Source organism: Narcine bancroftii, chromosome 8, assembly GCF_036971445.1.
Source record: "Narcine bancroftii isolate sNarBan1 chromosome 8, sNarBan1.hap1, whole genome shotgun sequence".
In the NCBI taxonomy this organism is placed as follows: Eukaryota; Metazoa; Chordata; class Chondrichthyes; order Torpediniformes; family Narcinidae; genus Narcine; species Narcine bancroftii.
The window spans coordinates 62,608,008-62,628,461 of NC_091476.1; the positions used below are offsets into that span (position 1 = coordinate 62,608,008).

Here is a 20,454-nt window from a genome sequence, read left to right on the forward strand (position 1 = left end):
CCTCATGGGAGAAGCGACACCTCATCTTCCTTCTGGGCATCCTCCAACTGAGTTGCATTAACATCGACCTCCAGTTTCCATTAAACTACCCCCCCCCCCCCCCCCCTACTTTCCCTACTTTCCCCTGTTGCTTTCTCTCAGGTCTCTCCCTTTCTCTCTCCCTCTCTCTCTTTTCACAGAGCCAAAATCAATTCTCACCTTTCTAGTGAATACCTTTTGGTTGATGGTCTGTATTCCTCTTCCTCCCATTCTTCAGTCTTTATTCAGATGTCTTCCTGTTTTTTGCTAATACCTTGAGGAAGGGCTCAGGCCTGAAGTGTCAGTAATATTACCTCTTATGGGTGCTGTGAGACAGGCTGAGTTCCTCCAGCATTTCTGTGTGTTTTTACTACAGTCACAGTGTCTGCGAACGTTCATGTTTCACCACTGTCAATCTCTGCCTAAATATACCCAACAATTTGGCTTCCACAGCTGCCTGTGGCAGCAAATTCCAGAGGTTCACCACTCTCTAGCTGGAGAAATCCCACAACATCTGTTTTAAATGGGTGCCCTTCAATCCTGAGGTTGTCCCCTCTTGTCCTTGATCCCCATGTACCCGCAGTATTTGTGGCTGATGTAGTTGAGACCAGATGTGTCTACAAACACACTCCTTGCTTATGTAAAAGTGTTGCAGTTTTCTTTATTTTATTGGTGATCATAAATTAGTCACAATTCATGTCTGTCCCTGGCCTCATGCACTGCCAAACTGTGTCCACCCGTAAATTGGAGGAACAGCGCTTAATATTCCCTCTGTGCACTCTCCAACCAGATGTCGTTAACATCAAATTCTTTGGTTACTGCAAGACCACTCCCCCTTCTCCCTCTCTTCCCTATTTCTCTCTCCTTTCCTCTAGCTCTCCACCCTCTTCCCTCTCCATTCTCAGAAACTGTTGTGCCCTCCCTCCCTTATCCACCTATTACTTCTCGCCTTTGGACCACTGCTACTCCCCCTGCCTCCCACCCCCACCCAAAACCAGCTGCCTACCTACTTTTTGCTCTTAGGGCTCAAGTCTGAAATGTTGGTTATCTTTGCTATATGTTTGACCTACTGAATTTCTCCAGTATTGTGTGTTGACTTCAATTACCACATCTGCAGACATTCATGTTTTACTTCAGATCTTCTGTTTGTTTGCTCAGACCTTGCCTCTCAGAATATTGAGGTGGTGTTAAATCGAAGGAACTCCATGAGCACAGTTCTCAAAATCATAGAAGAAAACATTCCAGAGGTGAGCAGGGTGCTAATATACTTTTCAAGGAATATTTCTGATGAGAAAAGTTCAAGCAGTGTGCGGCATGGTTGAGATAGTGGTTCGTGCAACCCCTTTACAGCGCCAGCAATCAGGACTGGGGTTTGAATCCCGCACTGTCTGTAAGGAGTTTGTACATGCTCCCCTTGTCTACATGTGTTTTCCCCAGGGGTTCCGGTTTCCTCCCACCATTCGAAAGCAATATACCGGAGGGTGTAGATTAATTGTGTGTAAATTGGGCACCACGGACTCGTGGGCCAAAATTGCCAAAAGTGCTGTACATATACTCCCTAACGTATGAACGTAATTGGGACCAAAAAATTGGTGGTATCTCAAAATGGACATGTCGGAATTTTGCCTGCGAGTGTGGAATGTTGAAGTCTTAAAGCAAACTTTTTAATCAAATGTTGTATTTGACAAGCTATAACGGACGCAGGGTGCGGTGCGTAAGAGCTAAAATGTGCGTACTTTGTTAGTCAGCGACCCAGAGTCTGTAGGTTGGGCACGGCCATCTTGATTCCTGTGTACATATGCGAGTTTTTGGTTGGTGCATGAGCAGTGGGTTCACGTATTGGAGTTTGGTTGGCACACGAGTTAAGGGCGTGAATTCAATATCATCAGGGCTCTTAACTCACGCATGTGACAACTGAACTTTAATTTGTGAACTCACCGCTCATGCGCGCGGGAATCAGGATAGCTGTGCTCAGCCTACTGACCCCAGGATGCCAACTAACATGCTCTTGCATGCCCCATATCCCGGATGTAGTTCGTCAAATACCATATAAACCGCTTAAATTTTTTATTTTAAAAAAATCAGTCCTATGTGTGGATGGATGTAAGTCACATAAGTTGTCATTTGGGGAGTATCTATATTTAAATTTAAACTATAAAGGAGATCTTTTGAAAATTGCATATCTTAAAGAATAACAGTATCATTAATAATGTTTGAACAAGCTTTGAAATTAGCTGACAGAATATGCACCTTTTGCATTCAATTTGGAGGCCCAAAAGGCCCCATGTTAGGGATGTGAAAGTCTAATTGTCCCAGCTGGTTATGCATTATAACTGCTGTTTTGCACTATTTTACAGCTACTCTCTCTCAACCTGGGCAACAACAAGTTGTACAGACTTGATGACCTGGCAGACTTGAATTCCAAAGTTCCCAATTTGAAAATTTTGAATCTTTCCAGAAACGAGGTGAGTCCACATTAAATGGTCAGGAAGGATAGATGGGGCAGAATTTGTCAGATTCCTGACACAGTATATGTGGACCAGCCAACTAGAGAAGAGGACGGGCTAGACCTAGTAATGGGTAATAAACCTGGTTGAGTGACAGACCCATTGGTGTGGGAACATTTTGATGTTAGTGACCACAACTCCTTGAGCTTTAGCACAGCAATGGACAAGGATAAAAGCAGACAAAATGGCTGTGTTTAATTGGGGAAGGGTAAATTACAAAGGGATGAGCATAAATTGGAAACACATGATCTTGGGAGAAAGCACAGAAATAATGTGGAGTTTGTTTAGAGACCACTTGTGCAGGGGCTCTGGATAGATTCATCTCACTGAGACAGAAACAAGATGGAAGGAAGAGGGAACTGTGGTTGACAAAACAGGTGAGGAAGCTAGTTAAGAGGAAGAAGAAAACATGCAGTAGATTTAGGAAGCAAAATAAAGGAAGTGCTCAAGGGCATTGTATGATAGCTGGGAAGGAACAAGAAATTACTTGAGGAGAGCTAGAAGGAGGCATGAGAAGCAGTGGCATATCTAATTTAAAATAGTGCCTATGGCGAGCTCTAAAATTGCCCTGGTTAAAAAGACCACATGAAGTTGACAGTTGGGTGGTTTCAACGGACAATTGGGCTGGTTTTGAAGATCGGCCGCATGTGTATTGAGCACTTTCTCAGAGGTCATGAATTCCTGTTCCCTAAATCAGCACCATTCCTCACAGCCAGGTTCATTGTAACAGGGTTAGAAGTGGGACGGGTGAAAGGTTTTTAATGGGGAGAAGCAGTCTCTCTCTCGCTCCCTCCCCCCTCCTCTGTTTAAAGCCACTGCGCCTGCCATCCGGTTAGACTCGTTTGTTCAAAAAACCAGCATGTTGAATATACAGCGTATTGACGTGCAGCCACTCCAAAGTTGGGCACTGGAGCTTGCTCTCTGGAGAACTGTAAATGCATTGCTGTTAACTGCCGTTGCACCGGTGGTGACTGAAGGCCACCCCTCCCGCACCCGAGGATGGCCCAAACCGGGCTGACTGCTGAGCTGAGAAGGGCAGCCTGTACCTGAACTTTCTTTCTCATCCCAGAATAACTCTACCTGGCTTCAGTGGGGAACAGACTCTCCCTTTGTTCTGCAAGAGTCTGCTGTAGGCCACAGATAGCACAAGTGGCCTCCCAGTGAAGATAAACATTGGGCAAGTCAGGTGCGAGTTTTTTTTTCCTGCTCCTTTGCACATAATCTCTCCCCTTGCACTCAAACATAAATGTTGCTTCCACTTCAGGGCAAAATAAAGTCTTACCTGCGATTCTTCAGAGGGTCGCCAGCGCTCCCTCTCAGGTCTGGTTCACCTAATGGTGGCGCCAGCCCTAGGTGCAGTGCTGCCAGATCTCACCAGAGTGCCTCACCAACACCTCAATGGGCAGCTCCGGGCAACTTCTCATCAGGCCACTCCAACATCTCGTTTAATACGGGATCAGTGGAAAGATGGCTGTCTTCCTTACCCTCTTTGTTTCCTGGCACTGGCAGAACAGTTCCAGCTGCATGAAGGATTATAGGTAAGGAAAATGAGGTCCTGGAGTGGCGCTCTGGGGTACTTAAGTGAGTCCTGGCAGCACTGCACCCCTGGGATGGGGATTCATTGTTGGGCTAGGGACTTGGATATTGGGTGGGCGAGGCGAACACAATGTCCCCTGCAAGTGGCGCCCAGGGTATGTGCCCTACCTGCCATACCCTAGATAGATCTACAATGCACCAGTATCGAGATGGTGGTGCTGCCAGAGCTGCTGTAATGGCAGTGTTGCCGCTGGTGCAAAGCTGTGGCAATCGAGGAGGCGGAGATACAGCGCTCCCATGGGGTCCAGCCGCCCAGTCAACTGCCATCGGCTCCGAGCGAGCTTTGAATGGCCCGTTGAGGAAGCTGACGGGTTTTTATTTTAAATCACTCTACCACGATTCTGCGTCCAAGATGGCGGTGCCTATTAGCCATGAGGGGCTGCAGACTCCAGGGAAGCGGAGGACTGGAACAGGGCACCGAAAGACAGGAAGTCTGAGAGGGAGAAGTGGACGAGATGATCCACGAGGACAGTGACCATGGTGGTGGAACAGTGAGGGGGCTCTGCAGCTGAGGGACTAGTGCATGAGGTGGGCTGCTGAAAATTCAAGGAGAGGAAGCTGTGGGCTGCTGAAGACTGCTACCGGGAGACTCGTGCTGGGCTGCGGACTGCTGGAGACTGACTCGAACTAGCTGGAAGTGTATTGGAACCAGGATGCGAGGAGGTGCCGAGGGCATTTGCAGGTTCCTGATTGACTGTGCTGGAAGTTCGGATCTGGAGCTTAGGTGGCCAATGGTTTTGACTGGACTCTATGTGGTTGTGGAGGCTGGTGACTCTGGGGGGACTCTCTTTTAATCCTCTCTCTCTGACTGAGTGATGTCTGACTGTAAGAATTGTAAGAGGCAATTCCTGCTGGTAGCAAATCTATTTGCCTTGCAGCAGGCAAAAAGAAATGTGTCATATGACACTTTTATTACTGTGATAATAAGTTGAATCTTGAATCTTGATGAGAAGGCCTTGGCAGGTAGATTCAAGGAGAACCCCCAAGGCATTCTGTGCTTACGGGGGTGGGGGTGGGGAGGCGGGAACAGAAGGATGATGAGAGTGAAGGTGGGGCTGGTTAAGGAAGGAGCCAATGTCCCTGGAGGCAGAGGAGGTTGGGAGGTCCTAAATACATATTTTTAATTCATTATTCACCAGAGAAATGGTCCTTGGTCAAGGTGAGGACTGAATAGAACAAGCTTATGTGCTGGAACATGTTGAGATTAAAAAAGACAAAGTGCTGGATCTTCTTAAAAACATTAGGATTGATAACTCTCCAGAACCAGATATTTCCCAGGTTACTATGGGAAGGGAGGGAAGAGTTTGCTGAGGCATTGGCAATGATCTTTGGCTCCTCCTTGGCCACAGGGGAGGTACTGGTGGATTGGAGAATGGAAAATGTGATCCCCTTCTTTAATAAAAGTCATAGGGAGAATCTTGGGCATTATAGACCAGCGAGTCTTACTTCAGTGGCGGGCAAACTATTGGAGAGGATTCTTCAGGATAGGATTTGCGAGCATTTAGAGAAGAACAATCTTCTCAGGGATAGTCTGCATGGGTTTGTGAGGGCAAGCTCGTGCTTCACAAGCCTAATTGAGTTTTTTGAGGCGGTAACAAAAGAAATTAATGGTATGGTCTATATGGATTGTAGTAAGGCATTTCACAAGGTCCCTCATGAGTGACTTGAACAGAAAATCATGAGTTTGCCTGTGGAAGTGACGGAGAGGGGGCAGAGGAGATTTACCAGGATGTTGCCTTGATTGGAAAACAAGTCCTTATGAGGCAAGGTTAGCAGAGTTGGGACTTTTCTCTTTGGAGCGACGAGAGGTGACTTGATAGAGGTCTATCCTGGCGTGATAACTACTGTCTTTCATCGATTTCTGTCTCTTATTTTTCGCCCAACTACTTTGCAAGGAATACGTTTTTCTTTATTTTGTTGGCAGGTGTATCTTTGAGTGTTGGATGAGAACTGGCATCACTCGTGCTGCATTGACTCGGGCTATGTGATAACGCCATATATTTTTGACATAGCTTTGGAAATAGTCTTTAATCAATGAACTGCATCAATTATCCTCTTCACTGGAAATTCTCAATGGCCAGCCACCCCAAGAAATACATTGGCTGAATATTGCAAAGTCCTGAGACATTTGTGAGGAACGTTACATCTTTAACTTCAAGGCCCTATATTGCAGAATCCACAAAGAAAGAGGATCTGTTTGGGGTCATGAGTTGTTTTTTTAGATACAGCAGGGTAACCGGCCCTTCCGGGTCATGAGCCCACCTTGCCCGAATTCACCAGTGTGACCCTTGAACCCACTGACCCCCTATATCTTCGGAACTTGAGAGGTAACCAGAGCACCCAGAGGAATCCCAAACAGTCACAGGGAGAACATACATACTCCTTATAGACAGCGGGCAGACTTGATCCTGGGTCGGTGCTGCTATAATAGCTTCCGTATGTTGTATGTCAGCACATAATGTCTTCCAAATAAGAAGGTCTTCTGGGTCAGGTTCTTCATCTTTGAAGGGCAAACTCCAATGTCTGACACAATTACAGCTCCAGCAATTTGTGTTCGAATCCAGTGCTGTCTGTGTGGAGTTTGTACGCTCTCCCCATTGCCTGTGTGCGTTTACTCCAGATCTTCTGGTTTCCACTCACCCTTCAAAAAAAAAATGTGCATTTGGAGGGCACAGGCTCTTGGGGCAGGAATGCCTAAATTTTTAAAAATCATCTCAAATGGAAACTGTTAATGTTGTTTCTTCTTTGCAGGCTGCCAATAGTCAAGTTCTCAGCTTTTGATTATATTCACTCAGAAATGTTCAAGTGTGCTCTTATTATAGAAGCTGCTTTTGTTATGTATTGAGCAAGCTTGAAATGGAGCCTGGTCTGCTTTCGTCTTGCTGAACTCCAAACTGGTCATCAGGAGACTGCTGGAATCTGGACCAAAAAGCAATCTGCAACTCAGCAGGTTGAGCAGCATCAGTGTTAGTAAAAGGATGGTGAGACATATCGGGCCTTCATCCTTTGTGGCCCCGGAATCGTCTGCCATTTTTTTTCTCCCACAGAAGCCACTTGACCCACTGTCCAAAAGTATTATGGTGGTTTTGGCCTTTTGCCCTTTATTTAGTGTTATTTTTGCCTGCTCTCCATTGCAGGCAAAATCTTCGCTAGGATTCTACTAAATAGAATAATACCTAGTGTCACCGAGAATATTCTCCCAGAATCACAGTGCGGCTTTCGCGCAAACAGAGGAACTACTGACATAGTCTTTGCCCTCAGACAGCTCCAAGAAAAGTGCAGAGAACAAAACAAAGGACTCTACATCACCTTTGTTGACCTCACCAAAGCCTTCGACACCGTGAGCAGGAAAGGGCTTTGGCAAATACTAGAGCGCATCGGATGTCCCCCAAAGTTCCTCAACATGATTATCCAACTGCACGAAAACCAACAAGGTCGGGTCAGATACAGCAATGAGCTCTCTGAACCCTTCTCCATTAACAATGGCGTGAAGCAAGGCTGTGTTCTCGCACCAACCCTCTTTTCAATCTTCTTCAGCATGATGCTGAACCAAGCCATGAAAGACCCCAACAATGAAGACGCTGTTTACATCCGGTACCGCACGGATGGCAGTCTCTTCAATCTGAGGCGCCTGCAAGCTCACACCAAGACAAAAGAGAAACTTGTCCGTGAACTACTCTTTGCAGACGATGCCGCTTTAGTTGCCCATTCAGAGCCAGCTCTTCAGCGCTTGACGTCCTGCTTTGCGGAAACTGCCAAAATGTTTGGCCTGGAAGTCAGCCTGAAGAAAACTGAGGTCCTCCATCAGCCAGCTCCCCACCATGATTACCAGCCCCCCCACATCTCCATCGGGCACACAAAACTCAAAACGGTCAACCAGTTTACCTATCTCGGCTGCACCATTTCATCAGATGCAAGGATCGACAATGAGATAGACAACAGACTCGCCAAGGCAAATAGCGCCTTTGGAAGACTACACAAAAGAGTCTGGAAAAACAACCAACTGAAAAACCTCACAAAGATAAGCGTATACAGAGCCGTTGTCATACCCACACTCCTGTTCGGCTCCGAATCATGGGTCCTCTACCGGCACCACCTACGGCTCCTAGAACGCTTCCACCAGCGTTGTCTCCGCTCCATCCTCAACATCCATTGGAGCGCTTACATCCCTAACGTCGAAGTACTCGAGATGGCAGAGGTCGACAGCATCGAGTCCACGCTGCTGAAGATCCAGCTGCGCTGGATGGGTCACGTCTCCAGAATGGAGGACCATCGCCTTCCCAAGATCGTGTTATATGGCGAGCTCTCCACTGGCCACCGTGACAGAGGTGCACCAAAGAAAAGGTACAAGGACTGCCTAAAGAAATCTCTTGGTGCCTGCCACATTGACCACCGCCACTGGGCTGATAACGCCTCAAACCGTGCATCTTGGCGCCTCACAGTTTGGCGGGCAGCAACCTCCTTTGAAGAAGACCGCAGAGCCCACCTCACTGACAAAAGGCAAAGGAGGAAAAACCCAACACCCAACCCCAACCAACCAATTTTCCCCTGCAACCGCTGCAATCGTGTCTGCCTGTCCCACATCGGACTTGTCAGCCACAAACGAGCCTGCAGCTGACGTGGACTTTTTACCCCCTCCATAAATCTTCGTCCGCGAAGCCAAGCCAAAGAAAAGTGTTATTTTTAATGATGGTCAGAAATATATAGTAATCTTCCAGAATATTGAACTCGGGTTAAAATGGGTATCGGTTCACACAGGTACTCTGAACACAGTGTTGACATGGATCTGTTGCTTCGTGGTATTCAAAGCTTGTGGTTTTTAATCGAGAGAAACATGCTTTTTCCCTGCTTTTTAAGGAAAATTCTGACCTCTGCAACGCTCTCTGTAATGTTTGGGACAAAGATTTTTTTTTCCCTTTATTTGCCTCTGTGCTCCACAGTTCTAAATTTGTAATCAAACAATTCACGTGATTAAAGTGCACATTCCAGATTTTGTTGAAGGTTATTTGTCTAAACTTTTGGTTTGACCCTGTAGAAATTACAACACATTTTATACATCCCTCATTGCAGGGCACCATAATGTTTTGGTCATTTGACTTCACAGGTGTTTGTGAGAACTCAGGGATGTTTAATTGCTTCACTGGTGTGGGTACAAGAGAGCTGGGCTTGCTTCTAAGCTATTGATCACCTTTGGAGTCTGCAGTTGCCATTTTCCAATCCGAGGACCAGAGTTGTGCCAATGAAAATCAAAGAAGCCATTATGAAACTGAAAAACAAGAATAAAACAGTGAGAGACATCGCCCAAACTTTCGGATGACCTGTTTGGAACACCATTAAGAAGAAAGACCATACTGGTAAGCTCGGTCATTGCAAAAGGACTGGTATTCCAAGGAAGACTCCACTGCTGATGGCGGAAGAATTCTCATCATAATGAAGAAAAATCCCCAAAAGCCTGCCCCACGGATCAGAAACACTCTTCAGGAGGCAGGTGTGGATGTGATAATGACAACTGTCTGATCAGAGATATAGAGGCTCCACTAGTTAGCCACAGATACAGGATGGCTAGATTACTGTTTTCCAGTAAGAGCCTGCAGAATTCTGGAATGATATGGCCTGGGCATCTTTGGATGCCACAGTTACTGGTGCATTTATCTTCATTGACGATATAACTGCTGACGGCAGGAGCAAAATGAATTCTGAGGTGTATAGAAACATCTGATCTTCTTAAGATTGAGCAAATGCCTCTAAACTCATTGGCTGGCACTTCATCCTACAGCAAGACAATGATCCCAAGCATACTGCTAAAGCAACAAAGGTAAAAACTGGAAAATTCTTGAATGGCCAAGTCAGTCACACTTTCCATATGCTGAAGAGAAAACTTAAGGGGACAAGCTCCTGAAACAAGCAGGAGCTGAAGATGGCTGCAGTAGCGGCCTGGCAGAGCATCATCAGCGCATGAGGATGTCTTCAAGCAGTTGTTATATGCAGGGATATGCAACAAAGTACTAAACATGACTGATATACAAACCATTGCTATGTCCCAAACATGATGGTGCCCTGAAATGGGGGAACTATGTATAAAAAGTGCTGTAATTTCTACAGGGTCAAACCACAATGCACACAAATAACCTTGAACAAAATCTGGAATTTGCACCTTAATCACATGTGAATTGTTTGATTACAAATTTAAAACTGTGAAGCACAAGGGAAAAAATGCCTCTTTGTCCCAAATATTATGGAGGGCACTGTAAGTTTGAAAGAGGTACTTGATGAGTGTGCCTAGATTAAAGCATTGCAGTCACCAATAAGAACTTGGCAACATTGAATTTCTCTTTAGCTCAAATCCGAACGGGATCTGGACAAAATAAAAGGCTTCAAGCTGGAAGAACTTTGGCTGGAAGGGAATCCACTTTGCAGCAACTTCCGAGATCAGGCGATGTACGTCAGGTCAGTGGGAGCTTCCCCTCTCTGCAAATGCTGCACACTATTTTACCCTTGTATATTTCAATTTATAATTAATTTATTTGCTTTTCATTTCACTAGTACTAAAAAAAAAGTTCATTATCTCTCAGGGGGGCGCTGACATTTTGTCTCCATCTGTGCAATTTTTTTTTAATTGAAAGTGATAATTTTTTCCTGGTCTGCAGGAAGATAGGACTTAAAAGTCCTGTTTTCAAAATAAACGAGGCCTAACAATAAAGATGTGGATTAAAATCTAATTGTTACCCTAGTTACATGTTATCTTCCTGATGGGCCAAATGTACTGACGTTGAGGAGGAAGGCTGTAAAATTTGACGTGCCTCAAGCCTTGCCAAGTTGTAAATTTTTCCAGAGGTTCCTGGCATTCCTCTCCTTGTATCCCTTGAAGCAAAAAAAGCTTTGGTCTTGAAAGCCAATAGTTGTGCAAATGAGTCAAATGAGCCTGTATATTTTTTTTAAATGCACATCAGCTAGTTAATTTTTTTTAGATGTGCAAGAGGACTCAAATCATCTTGTAAACCTGTGGAAGCGGAGCTACCGCCTTCCTATTGGCCCAGTGAAGAAGGCTGAATGACCCCATGGCGAGTTAAGATTCGAACAGCAGGGAACAAGCCTAAGATAGAAGCAGCCTCCGGAGTAGAGATGCGACCATGTGGCTTTGGAGCATTCTTGGCTTTGCCGTATACCCCAGAATTTGACCAGTTTGAACGGAGCTCCCTGCCAAAGCAGCTCAAGAGAAATGGGCGACACGGTTAGCATAGCGATTAGAACAACGCTATTACAGTCCCAGCGACTCGGGTTCGAATCTGGCTCTATAGGGAGTTTGTACATCTATGTGGGTTTCCTCCCACCCTTCAAAAACAATCCGGGGCTGTGGGTTAATTGGTATATTTGGGTGGCACAGGCTCAGAGGTCAGAAGGACCGGTTCCCATGCTGTATGTCAAATTGAAAACATTTGCACATTTCCTGCAGCCTCCAGTTTTGACAGTCCAATGCCAAGATAATGACATGAATTGCCTTTTGGGATGAAAATTCAGAGACATGGCTCAATGAAATTTGCACAATGTTGATCAATCGCTTTTTAAAAAAAGGCTGATACATGTAATGAAGGCAATTAAATAATTGGATATTCTTTGGACAGCAGTTCTTCATTCTGCCCTCTCCTTTTCCTCATTCTTTCACTCTTTATCCTTGAACTCTCACGCCATCCCTTTTGAGGCTTTTTTGTTTTCCCCCCCATTTACTGGCCTGCTGATTTTGTTCATACCCAGTGCACAGAACTCGTTTAAATGGATTTAGTAGCTTGTACTTTGGTGCAATCACATTGGCTTAATCCTCCTCCCTACCCAATGCTAACTAATCATAGTGTCGGTATCTCTTTTTCCAACATTGTTCCTGTGTACTATCGTCCATGTTCAGGTGAGTGCTAGCTTGGTAAGTAAACAGAACCTCAATAAGAATGAGATTGGAGGCAATACACCAATGTGATGGAGAAACACAGCAGGGCATGCAGCATCCATCAGGAGATAAGGGTATCATTTTGACCCTGTGCCCTTCATCAAAGCTGTGAGCAAAGAAAATGTGCCTGAATAAAAAGTGGGGGGGGGGGGGGGGGAGTGAGGAGAGGAGGGTGGAAGGGCCAGGGGGAGGAGCACAGGCCAACAGGTCATGAATGGATACAGGTGGAAGGGTGGAAGAGGGGAGAGAGTGGCTCTGATAGGAGAGGGCAGGAGAAAGAAGGTTAGGGAAAAGAGAAAGACTTGGAGTCAGCATTGCTTTAAGTTGGCTGATACAGGGCTGGTTTTCAAACCTCCACCTGCCATTGAACTGATGACTTCCAGTGGGATTTCCATTATGGGTTAGCGCTTTTCCAGGAATGATGCGGGTGGAATCACTCAGTCGGTGCAAGTTAAAATCTGAAATAATTCCCTTGTTTTGTGCACTTGGAAAATAAGCAATTTGTGTGCTGCACTAAATAGACAAAAGTTTGACGGTGGAATGATGTAATGCAAAAAAAATGTTGTGTACTGCAATGGAAGATAAATTTGTGCTTCACTCTAAAAGCCTCCCAAGGATGTGTAGAGAGATTATTTTTCTTCTTTCAGGATTGTGCTGTAAATTGTTTTAGGGATTGGAAGCTGTTGGAACTAATGTAGCCTAAACAGACCGACAAAAAGCTTTATGCTGTAACAGGCTCGACCATTTGCATTTACTCTTTTAAGTCATTTTTGGGGCTGTTATTAAAATTACCTGTAAATGCCCAGACATAAAATCAATAGTCTCTTCTAAGAATGCCACACCATGGTCCTGTCCACTCCTTGGAGTTTTCAATGTGCAAAGTAATGTTGCCGCAGCATCGTTGGCTGGATGCCGCCTAGAGGGAGGCTCTCAACGAGTTGTGAGTGCATCCTCGGATACCTGACAACACAAGGTTCAAATAATTACCAGGTGGTGACTGCGTTTTACTCTGTCACGTTAACCTGCCAGAGCATCCAGAGCAAGGCCTTTGCGTGGAAGCAGAATGTTTATTTCAGTGCTGAGTCACAAGAAATTCTTGGTTCCAAGTAACTGGGATTAAAACCTCCCTGAAAATTACAGAGACCCCATTGAGATACCAGTTAATTGGGGGTTGGGTAATTCTCTTTGATTTCGTCTGTGCACCACATGGGAGTGAGCCTCGGGGTACCTTCCTCCTAATTTGGTATGTGGTACTTTTTCCTGCTTCCCCACGGCAACTTGACTGGAGTTTGCTCAGTATGACATTGAGATGAATTGAATCAAGCTCGATAGCTCTGCCCATTTAGTGGGCGTATTTCCCAACTAATCAGAATGTTTTTTTTTAACTGGGAAGGTGGGTACTTGGATCTTGACCACATATACAATAGAAATACAATCCATGCTTTCAGTCTACATCAATCACCGTTCAACTGTGACACGGCAGGGAAGGGAGTGTCAGCTGAGGATTGTCTCTGGGGGCAAGGTGCGATGGGGTCATTCTGGCCATTCATGATGTTTTGATGGAAGTTTTCTCACTGCCTTTAAACCCTTTTACTTTTGTTTCACTTCTCTCCCTCCTTGCAATGTTTGACAGTGCTGTCAGGGAAAAATTTCCAAAGCTGCTCAGACTGGTGAGTACATCATTGGGGTTTTTGGTGAATGAATGGTGTTTAACCCGACCACATGTAAGGTGCTGCACTTTGGGAGGGGAAATGTACAGTGAATGAGCATTAATGGGCAGAAAGATCTTGGTAGGGGTGCAAATCCACAGCTTCTTGAAATCGGCAATGCACATGTTTAAGGTGTTTTTTTTTAAAAAAAGATATGCTTGCATTCATTGGTCGGGGCAATACACGAAGAAACTCAGCAGGGTCACGCAACATCCATTAGGAAGTAAATGGTAACCAATGTTTGTGGCCTGAGCCCATCATCCTACCTGACCCCAGTATCTGCACAGAGTTAAAACAGGAAAGTCTGTCATGCAAAAGCTTTGGTCACACAGCAGCTAGAGGAAGTAATGGGTGACATGCACAAAAATGCTGCGGACTTTCTTGTTTAACTTAATTGGTATGAACATCGAGTATAAAAGTTGGGAGGTTGGAATATTGTGTATAGTTCTGGTCACCACATTTATAAGTAGGATGCAGAGGGTGCTGGAGAGGTTGTCTGGATTTAGAGGGAATGAGGTTAGATGAATTGTATTCTCTGGAGTGGCTGAAGCTCAGGTAAGAACTGAAAGAAGCATAGACAGGGTTGATAGTCCAGTTCCCAAGGTGGAAATCTCAAATATGAGAAGCATAGTTTTTAAATGGAAGGTGGAAGGAGATGTGCAGTTCAAGTGGTCAGTGCTCGGGGGGGTCCACGATTGTGCTGTTCAAGAGGCTGTCAGACACATGAACATTGCAAGGGATGGGGGATATATTCAGGCAGGTGAGCATTGTGTTCAGCACAGGTACTATGGACCAAAGGACCTGCTTCTGTGCTGTTCTGTTCTAGGTTCGACATACAGTCTTGCTTAGACTCGGGATGAGTTCATGGGAGAGGGAGTGGACCCAGAAAATGAAGCATCAGAAAGTCTTGTGTCCAGAGTCACCTTTGATCAATTTTCACCTTTAATCTAGAAATTGACATTTCATCACTTGATTTTAACTCAATTCCATTTTAGTAATGTTAGAACACAAATAAGGTTTAAGCCCATTGGTTTCATGCCCAATTAGAAAGAGGACGTTATCAAGTAAAAGTCAATACCATATCTGATATTGGTTGGTGGTTGGCCAACACTACTACAGCACCAGCAAACCCCAATTCGAATCCAGTGCTGTCTGCAAGAAGTTTGTATGTCTCTATGTGCCTGGGTGGGTTTCCTCCGGGTGCTTCAGTTTCCTACCATCTTTTAAAAAAACATACTAGGTTAATTGGGCACCTTGGACTTGTGGGCCAGATGGGCCTGTTATCATGTTGTGTGTCTACATTTTACAATGTATAATGTAGCACAGTGGCATCGAGCTGTTGCCTCTCAACTCCAGGAACCCAGATTTGACCCTACCCTCCGTGGAGTTTGCCCGCTCTCCCTGGATTGGGGGTCCTCCCACATCTCAAGGGCATGTTGCTTTAGCAGGTTTGCTGGGCTGTTACAAATTGTCTCCAGTGTGAGGGGTAGAGAATCTGTGAGGGGGAGGTGATGAGAGCTGGGGAGGGGGGGTAGAATATAATGGGTTAGGGTTGGATGAATTAAAACAATGGGTGCTTGACAGATGGTGTGGGTTTGGCGATCCAGATTCCATTCTGTATCAAAGTCTTGTGTGTTCTATTTTGTTTCGTTACCTCAGCTCTGGGTGGTTTTCATAGAGTGAGTGTTTAAAGTGCTAACGTCTGGCTGTGATCGAGATTCTTGACTTGTTCTGGTTTTCTACACACAGGATGGTCATGAGCTCCCTCCACCAATTTCTTTTGACGTTGAAACACCAACCACACTTCCTCCATGCAAGGTATGACATGAATATCCTGCTTTGAAAGGGATTGACTTTGGTTGTTATCTGGTGAATGGGCTTCTTGCACTGAGGGATCTGAAGAGATACATTCCCAGAATAGACGGAAGTTCTAACCTCCAACCTGGGATAACGCTGAGCCTGTCAACTCAAAAACTAGAGCTGATGAGTGGTTATTATTGTGGCATAAACACAATGTACAGATCTGAGACACTACTAAATATTAAACAATATTTATCTGTTATATATGTATATTTGTCCTGCATATGTATTGCTTTTGTCTCTATGTGTGTTTATGAGGGTGAAACGCAGAAGTCTGCAGATGCCGCGATTGAACACAATGCTGGAGAAACTCAGCTGGCTTGTACCTTGGTGAAAGGTTCAAGCCCGCAACATTTGTTATGTGTCTTTACCTTTACTACATAAAGTGCACTTTGACCTGCTGAGTTTCTCCAGCACCGTATTTTTAATTGTATGAGGTGTGTGTCTGCGTGTTTTGCACTGAGGGCCGGAGAATGCAGTTTCATCAGGTTGTACTTGTGCAATTAGATGACAATAACCTTAAATTTGAGATATAATGTACAGTTACACAGGTGTATAAAACTCCAACAAAAATAACAGATTAATGCGGTTTTTCTGCCATGAGCAGAAAATAAAAGATAAATGTAAAAGGATGGATAAATCTTCACAATTGTGACCTAGCTCAGGGTGCAGACAACGACATCGACAACGACGTCACTGTTTCTGAGAAGACACGCAATGCAGATGTTACCTTTGGAAACAGATGCAGAGACAGTCGCCAAAAGTGGAGCCCTTTCTCATCAGAACAATGTATGGACTTGACAGCAGGTTACAGTCAGTCTTTGTTGGAGGGGGGAGGAGAGGCCCACAAGTGACATGGAAGGGACCGACCTGAAGCTGCGGAAATGAATTTCAGAGGCAGGAAGTAACCCAGAAGTCAGATTCTTCAAGATAGACTACTGGGAGATAAGAGTGAGTGCAAATGTTTGTGTGAGGGGGAGTAAAAGCTCGCACAATGCGCATTTTATTTTTATTTTATTCTGTTCACAACGCGGTAGAAGTTGATTCCAATCATTTAAACCCGTGCCTCCCAATTATCCCATAGCCCCATATGTCTTGGAGGAGGGGAGGTCACGGGGAAAATGTACAAACTCCACAGACAATGGTGGAGTTGAATCCGGGTTGCCTGTGCTGTAATAGTGTTGTGCTAACTGTGCCCCCCTCCCCTTTTTTTGAAGCAGGGAATTCTTTCTTAGTTAAGATCGTTAATTATCATCTGACTGCACACACAAAACCAGACGGAACAGCCTTTCTCCGAACCACTCAGCACACACATAAACACACAATACACAGTACATAATAATTACATATATACATAAAAATGCCATTTAAAATAAAGGTATACAAGTATTTTGGGATGGTTTACTCTGTTACAGTTACACATACAGTTCATCAATCTCAGCCGGTGGGAAGAAGCTATTTCCCAGACTGGTACTCCTCATTTTGATGCTCCTGTTCATGCTTGATGATACTGGGTTATGAATAGAAGGGTCTGTTACAATTCTTTGAGCCCTATTTAAGCCACAATCCCAGTGAATGTTGCGAGAAGAGGAAAAGGAGACCCCAGTGACCTTCTTGGCCGTTCTGATGATCCTCTGCATTGACTTCTGGTCCCATGCTTAGCACCTATTCTACACAATGATCCATCCAGACAGGACACTCATTTGAGTTCCTGTAAAACTTTGTCAAGATGGTGACCGGTAGCCTGGCCATCCTCAGCCTCCTGAGGAAGTGCCATGCTGCTGGCACACCAAGGAACTTTATGATTTCCTTTCCACAATAGAACCATTGACTGAATAGTTGAATTGAATATCATTTGTGGGATCCAATAATTGGCCAATTGGCTGCCAATTTGACTGCATCATTGCTTGATGCTCAATAAGTTTAACACGGGCCGTGAAGTATTTTGGGACATCCACCCAGCTTAATACTTTCGTTTGCAACCGAAGATCGCTACAAATGCTCACATTAACTGCACTAGAGTCTTGATCTTTAGTTTTGACGGTTGGCATCTCTAAAGTGCTGTTTATCTTTTGCAGGGTAGTTACTTTGGTACAGAGGAATTCAAAGTCATTGTGTCAAACTTCATTCAGCAGTAAGTAGTCTCGAGCTGGAGTGAACTTTGTGCTGAAATGAAAGCGAAGCTGGTAGCAAATCTCTCTGTGCTCCCAACCAATCCTCGGGCAGTAGTTTGGCTGACGGGGACAGTTTCACCTCCCCCCCCCCCCCCGCCATTGAAGAAGGACCTGCTTTTATAAAGACAGAAATTAAAATAACAGAACTTTTTTTGACATACAGCATAGTTACAGGCCCATGCCCCCAATTAACCTCCTGTCTGTTTTTAAAACTAGACCACCTGAAGGAAACCCATATAGACACGGGGGAGAAGGTACAAACTGCTTACAGACAGCAGCAGATTCAAACCCGGGCTGCCGCACTAATAGCCACTGCTCTAACTGTGCCACCCTGATTTTTTTAAACTGTCCTATCCTCTCTAATATTCTGCCCAACTTGCCACAATCACCAGCACCGTGGGGGAAAATCAGCCTCCAATTGATTTTTCAGAATCTAATTATCATTGGCCAGCACTTATCGGCCATCCTAAGTGTTACAGAGAGGGTGCAAAGGAGATTAACAAGACGCTGCCCGGATTGGAGAGCATGCCTCATGAAGATAGGTTGAGGGAACTTAGACTTTCTCCTCCGAGCAGCAGATGAGGGGTGACCTGAGGAGAGACATTGATCGTGGGGGCACCAGAGGTTTTCTTCCCAGGGCTAAAATGGATAACACGAGAGGGCGCAGTTTTAAGGTGCTTGGGAGTAAGTACGGTGGGGTGGGGGGGGGGGGTGTGGGGAATGTGAAAGGTAAGTTCTTCACACAGGGTGCATGAAATGTGCTGCCAGCAAAGGTGGTGGAGGCAGGTATAAAAGGATTTTTTTAAGAGATTGTTAGATTGGTACATGCAACTGAGAAAAATGCTGGGTTATGCAGTCAGGAAATTCGAGGCAGGTGCCAGAGTAGGTCATTAGATTAGCTCCACACTGTGGGCTGAAGAGCCTGTACGGTGCTGTAAATTTCTATGACCTATCTAAGATTGCCAGACCCATAACTTGACCACTGTCATCACTATAATCTCAACTTGCTCACCAGGGTCAAAAGTAATATTATAAGGTATTTAATTCAATGTTTATGACTGGAACATGATACAAACAAATCTTCCTGGGTGCAAGAGAAGATGTTGAAAGGCCCACTTTAAGCCAAGAAGCATGCCAGACCAAGACAGTTCTGTCCTCTCAGCACTTGCTCTTGTCGCCCACAGGTACTACTCAGTGTATGATTCGACAGACAGACAGGGCCTACTGGATGCATACCACGACACTGCCTGCTGTTCGCTGAGTATCCCCTTCTCTCTGCAAAACTCTGCCAGGTTAGTGCCTACTGCCACCCAAAAATGTGTTTTCAGTGGAAATAGGTGATCGACCCAGTGCTAGATTGCAAGAGGAGCTTGGCCATTGTTCCCACGTTGCATTCCCAATTTCAGCCACTCTCTTGCTAGGGTGGTTCCTGCAGGAGGCTCTCCCCAGTTCTGGGATGAAAGTCAAGTTTTGTATCTTTTGACTACATGTACAACCAGATGAAACAGTGATCACGGTATGTACACAAACAATACACAATATATAATAATCATATAAAGTGTAATTTAAAATAAATACATAAATATTCTAGGATCATTTACTCAGTTACAGGATACTGTTCATCAATCTCACAGCCTCTGGGAAGCTCCTTCCCAGCCTGGCAGTTCTGATCTTGATGCTCCTTTACCTCCTTGCTGATGGCCAAAATGCTGGATGAAAAGGTCCTCAATAATTCTTTGAGACCTATTTCAGCAATACTTCTGTTGAAGCTGTCAAGTGACCTTTTGACGATCTGCAATGACTTGTTAATGTAGAGAAAGAGGCTTAAAGCCCTCAGCAAAAACTACAGGGCCTTCCCTCCATGCAAATGTCAAGGGAAATCATTGAAGACCAACCTACAAGTATACGCAGATCGGTAAGATCTGATCCAACCCCCTGCCACCTCTTTCCAGATAAACTCCCGTCTTATGCGCAATTAGGCTTTTATTTTAATCACCTCCAGAATCCAGAGGGAAAACGGTGAGAAGGTGGCAGTTTGGGCAGTTGGTTCAATTCAAACTCGGTTCACTAGGATGATTCCAGGAATAAAAGATTCAAGATTCCTTAACTGATGTGTAATTAAAAATAGTGCACGTCACACGGAATTTCCTTTTGTCTGCCTTAAGGCAGAAATTGCCTGAAGCACCTCTTGCAGTCAGAGAAGGAGATGCGCAAGGGAATCCCCTCGGAGTCACCAAGTGTCCACGACTTGGCCTCCAGCACTGCCGCAGTCACTGCACAGAGTACAGTCCAAAGCGTCAGCTGCCCGAGCTCTAGATACGAGCTTCCTAAATGATCAGGAACCCTCCAGCGCCCTTGGGGCCTTCTTGCATTCCAGTTCCAGTACCTGGTACCCCTTCAGCTAGTCTCAAGCCAGTCTCCAGGGGGGGAGCTACGTGTTGGAGTAGTGGCCGGTAGGGGAACTCCAGCCCTCTCCAGAAAAGTAAAAAAAAGGTAGAGAAAAAAGAAAGGAACTAACACAGAAACCATAACAAATTGAAAGTGAAAGTGTGGAGAAAATGGCAGCAAAGAAAGAAAAATCAAAAACAACAGGAAGAAAAGAAGAAGGAAGGACGTCGGAGGAGGAAGGTGAAGGCCTGCCGTGTGGAGAG

General features: G+C 45.1%; 1 protein-coding gene across 2 annotated transcripts in view; it reads left to right on the forward strand.

Annotated features, from left to right (window-relative positions):
• Positions 1–20,454, forward strand: part of LOC138740769 (nuclear RNA export factor 1-like) — a 109,338-nt gene that overhangs the window by 53,407 nt on the left and 35,477 nt on the right. The window contains exons 8-14 of one of the 2 annotated variants that reach the window (XM_069893847.1): positions 1,177–1,265; positions 2,376–2,483; positions 10,459–10,568; positions 13,694–13,730; positions 15,519–15,587; positions 17,708–17,763; positions 18,988–19,095. In XM_069893847.1, the coding sequence (XP_069749948.1) occupies positions 1,177–1,265; positions 2,376–2,483; positions 10,459–10,568; positions 13,694–13,730; positions 15,519–15,587; positions 17,708–17,763; positions 18,988–19,095 (577 nt within the window). The remainder of the gene's footprint in view (positions 1–1,176; positions 1,266–2,375; positions 2,484–10,458; positions 10,569–13,693; positions 13,731–15,518; positions 15,588–17,707; positions 17,764–18,987; positions 19,096–20,454) is intronic. The other variant, XM_069893848.1, reaches the window with a different exon arrangement.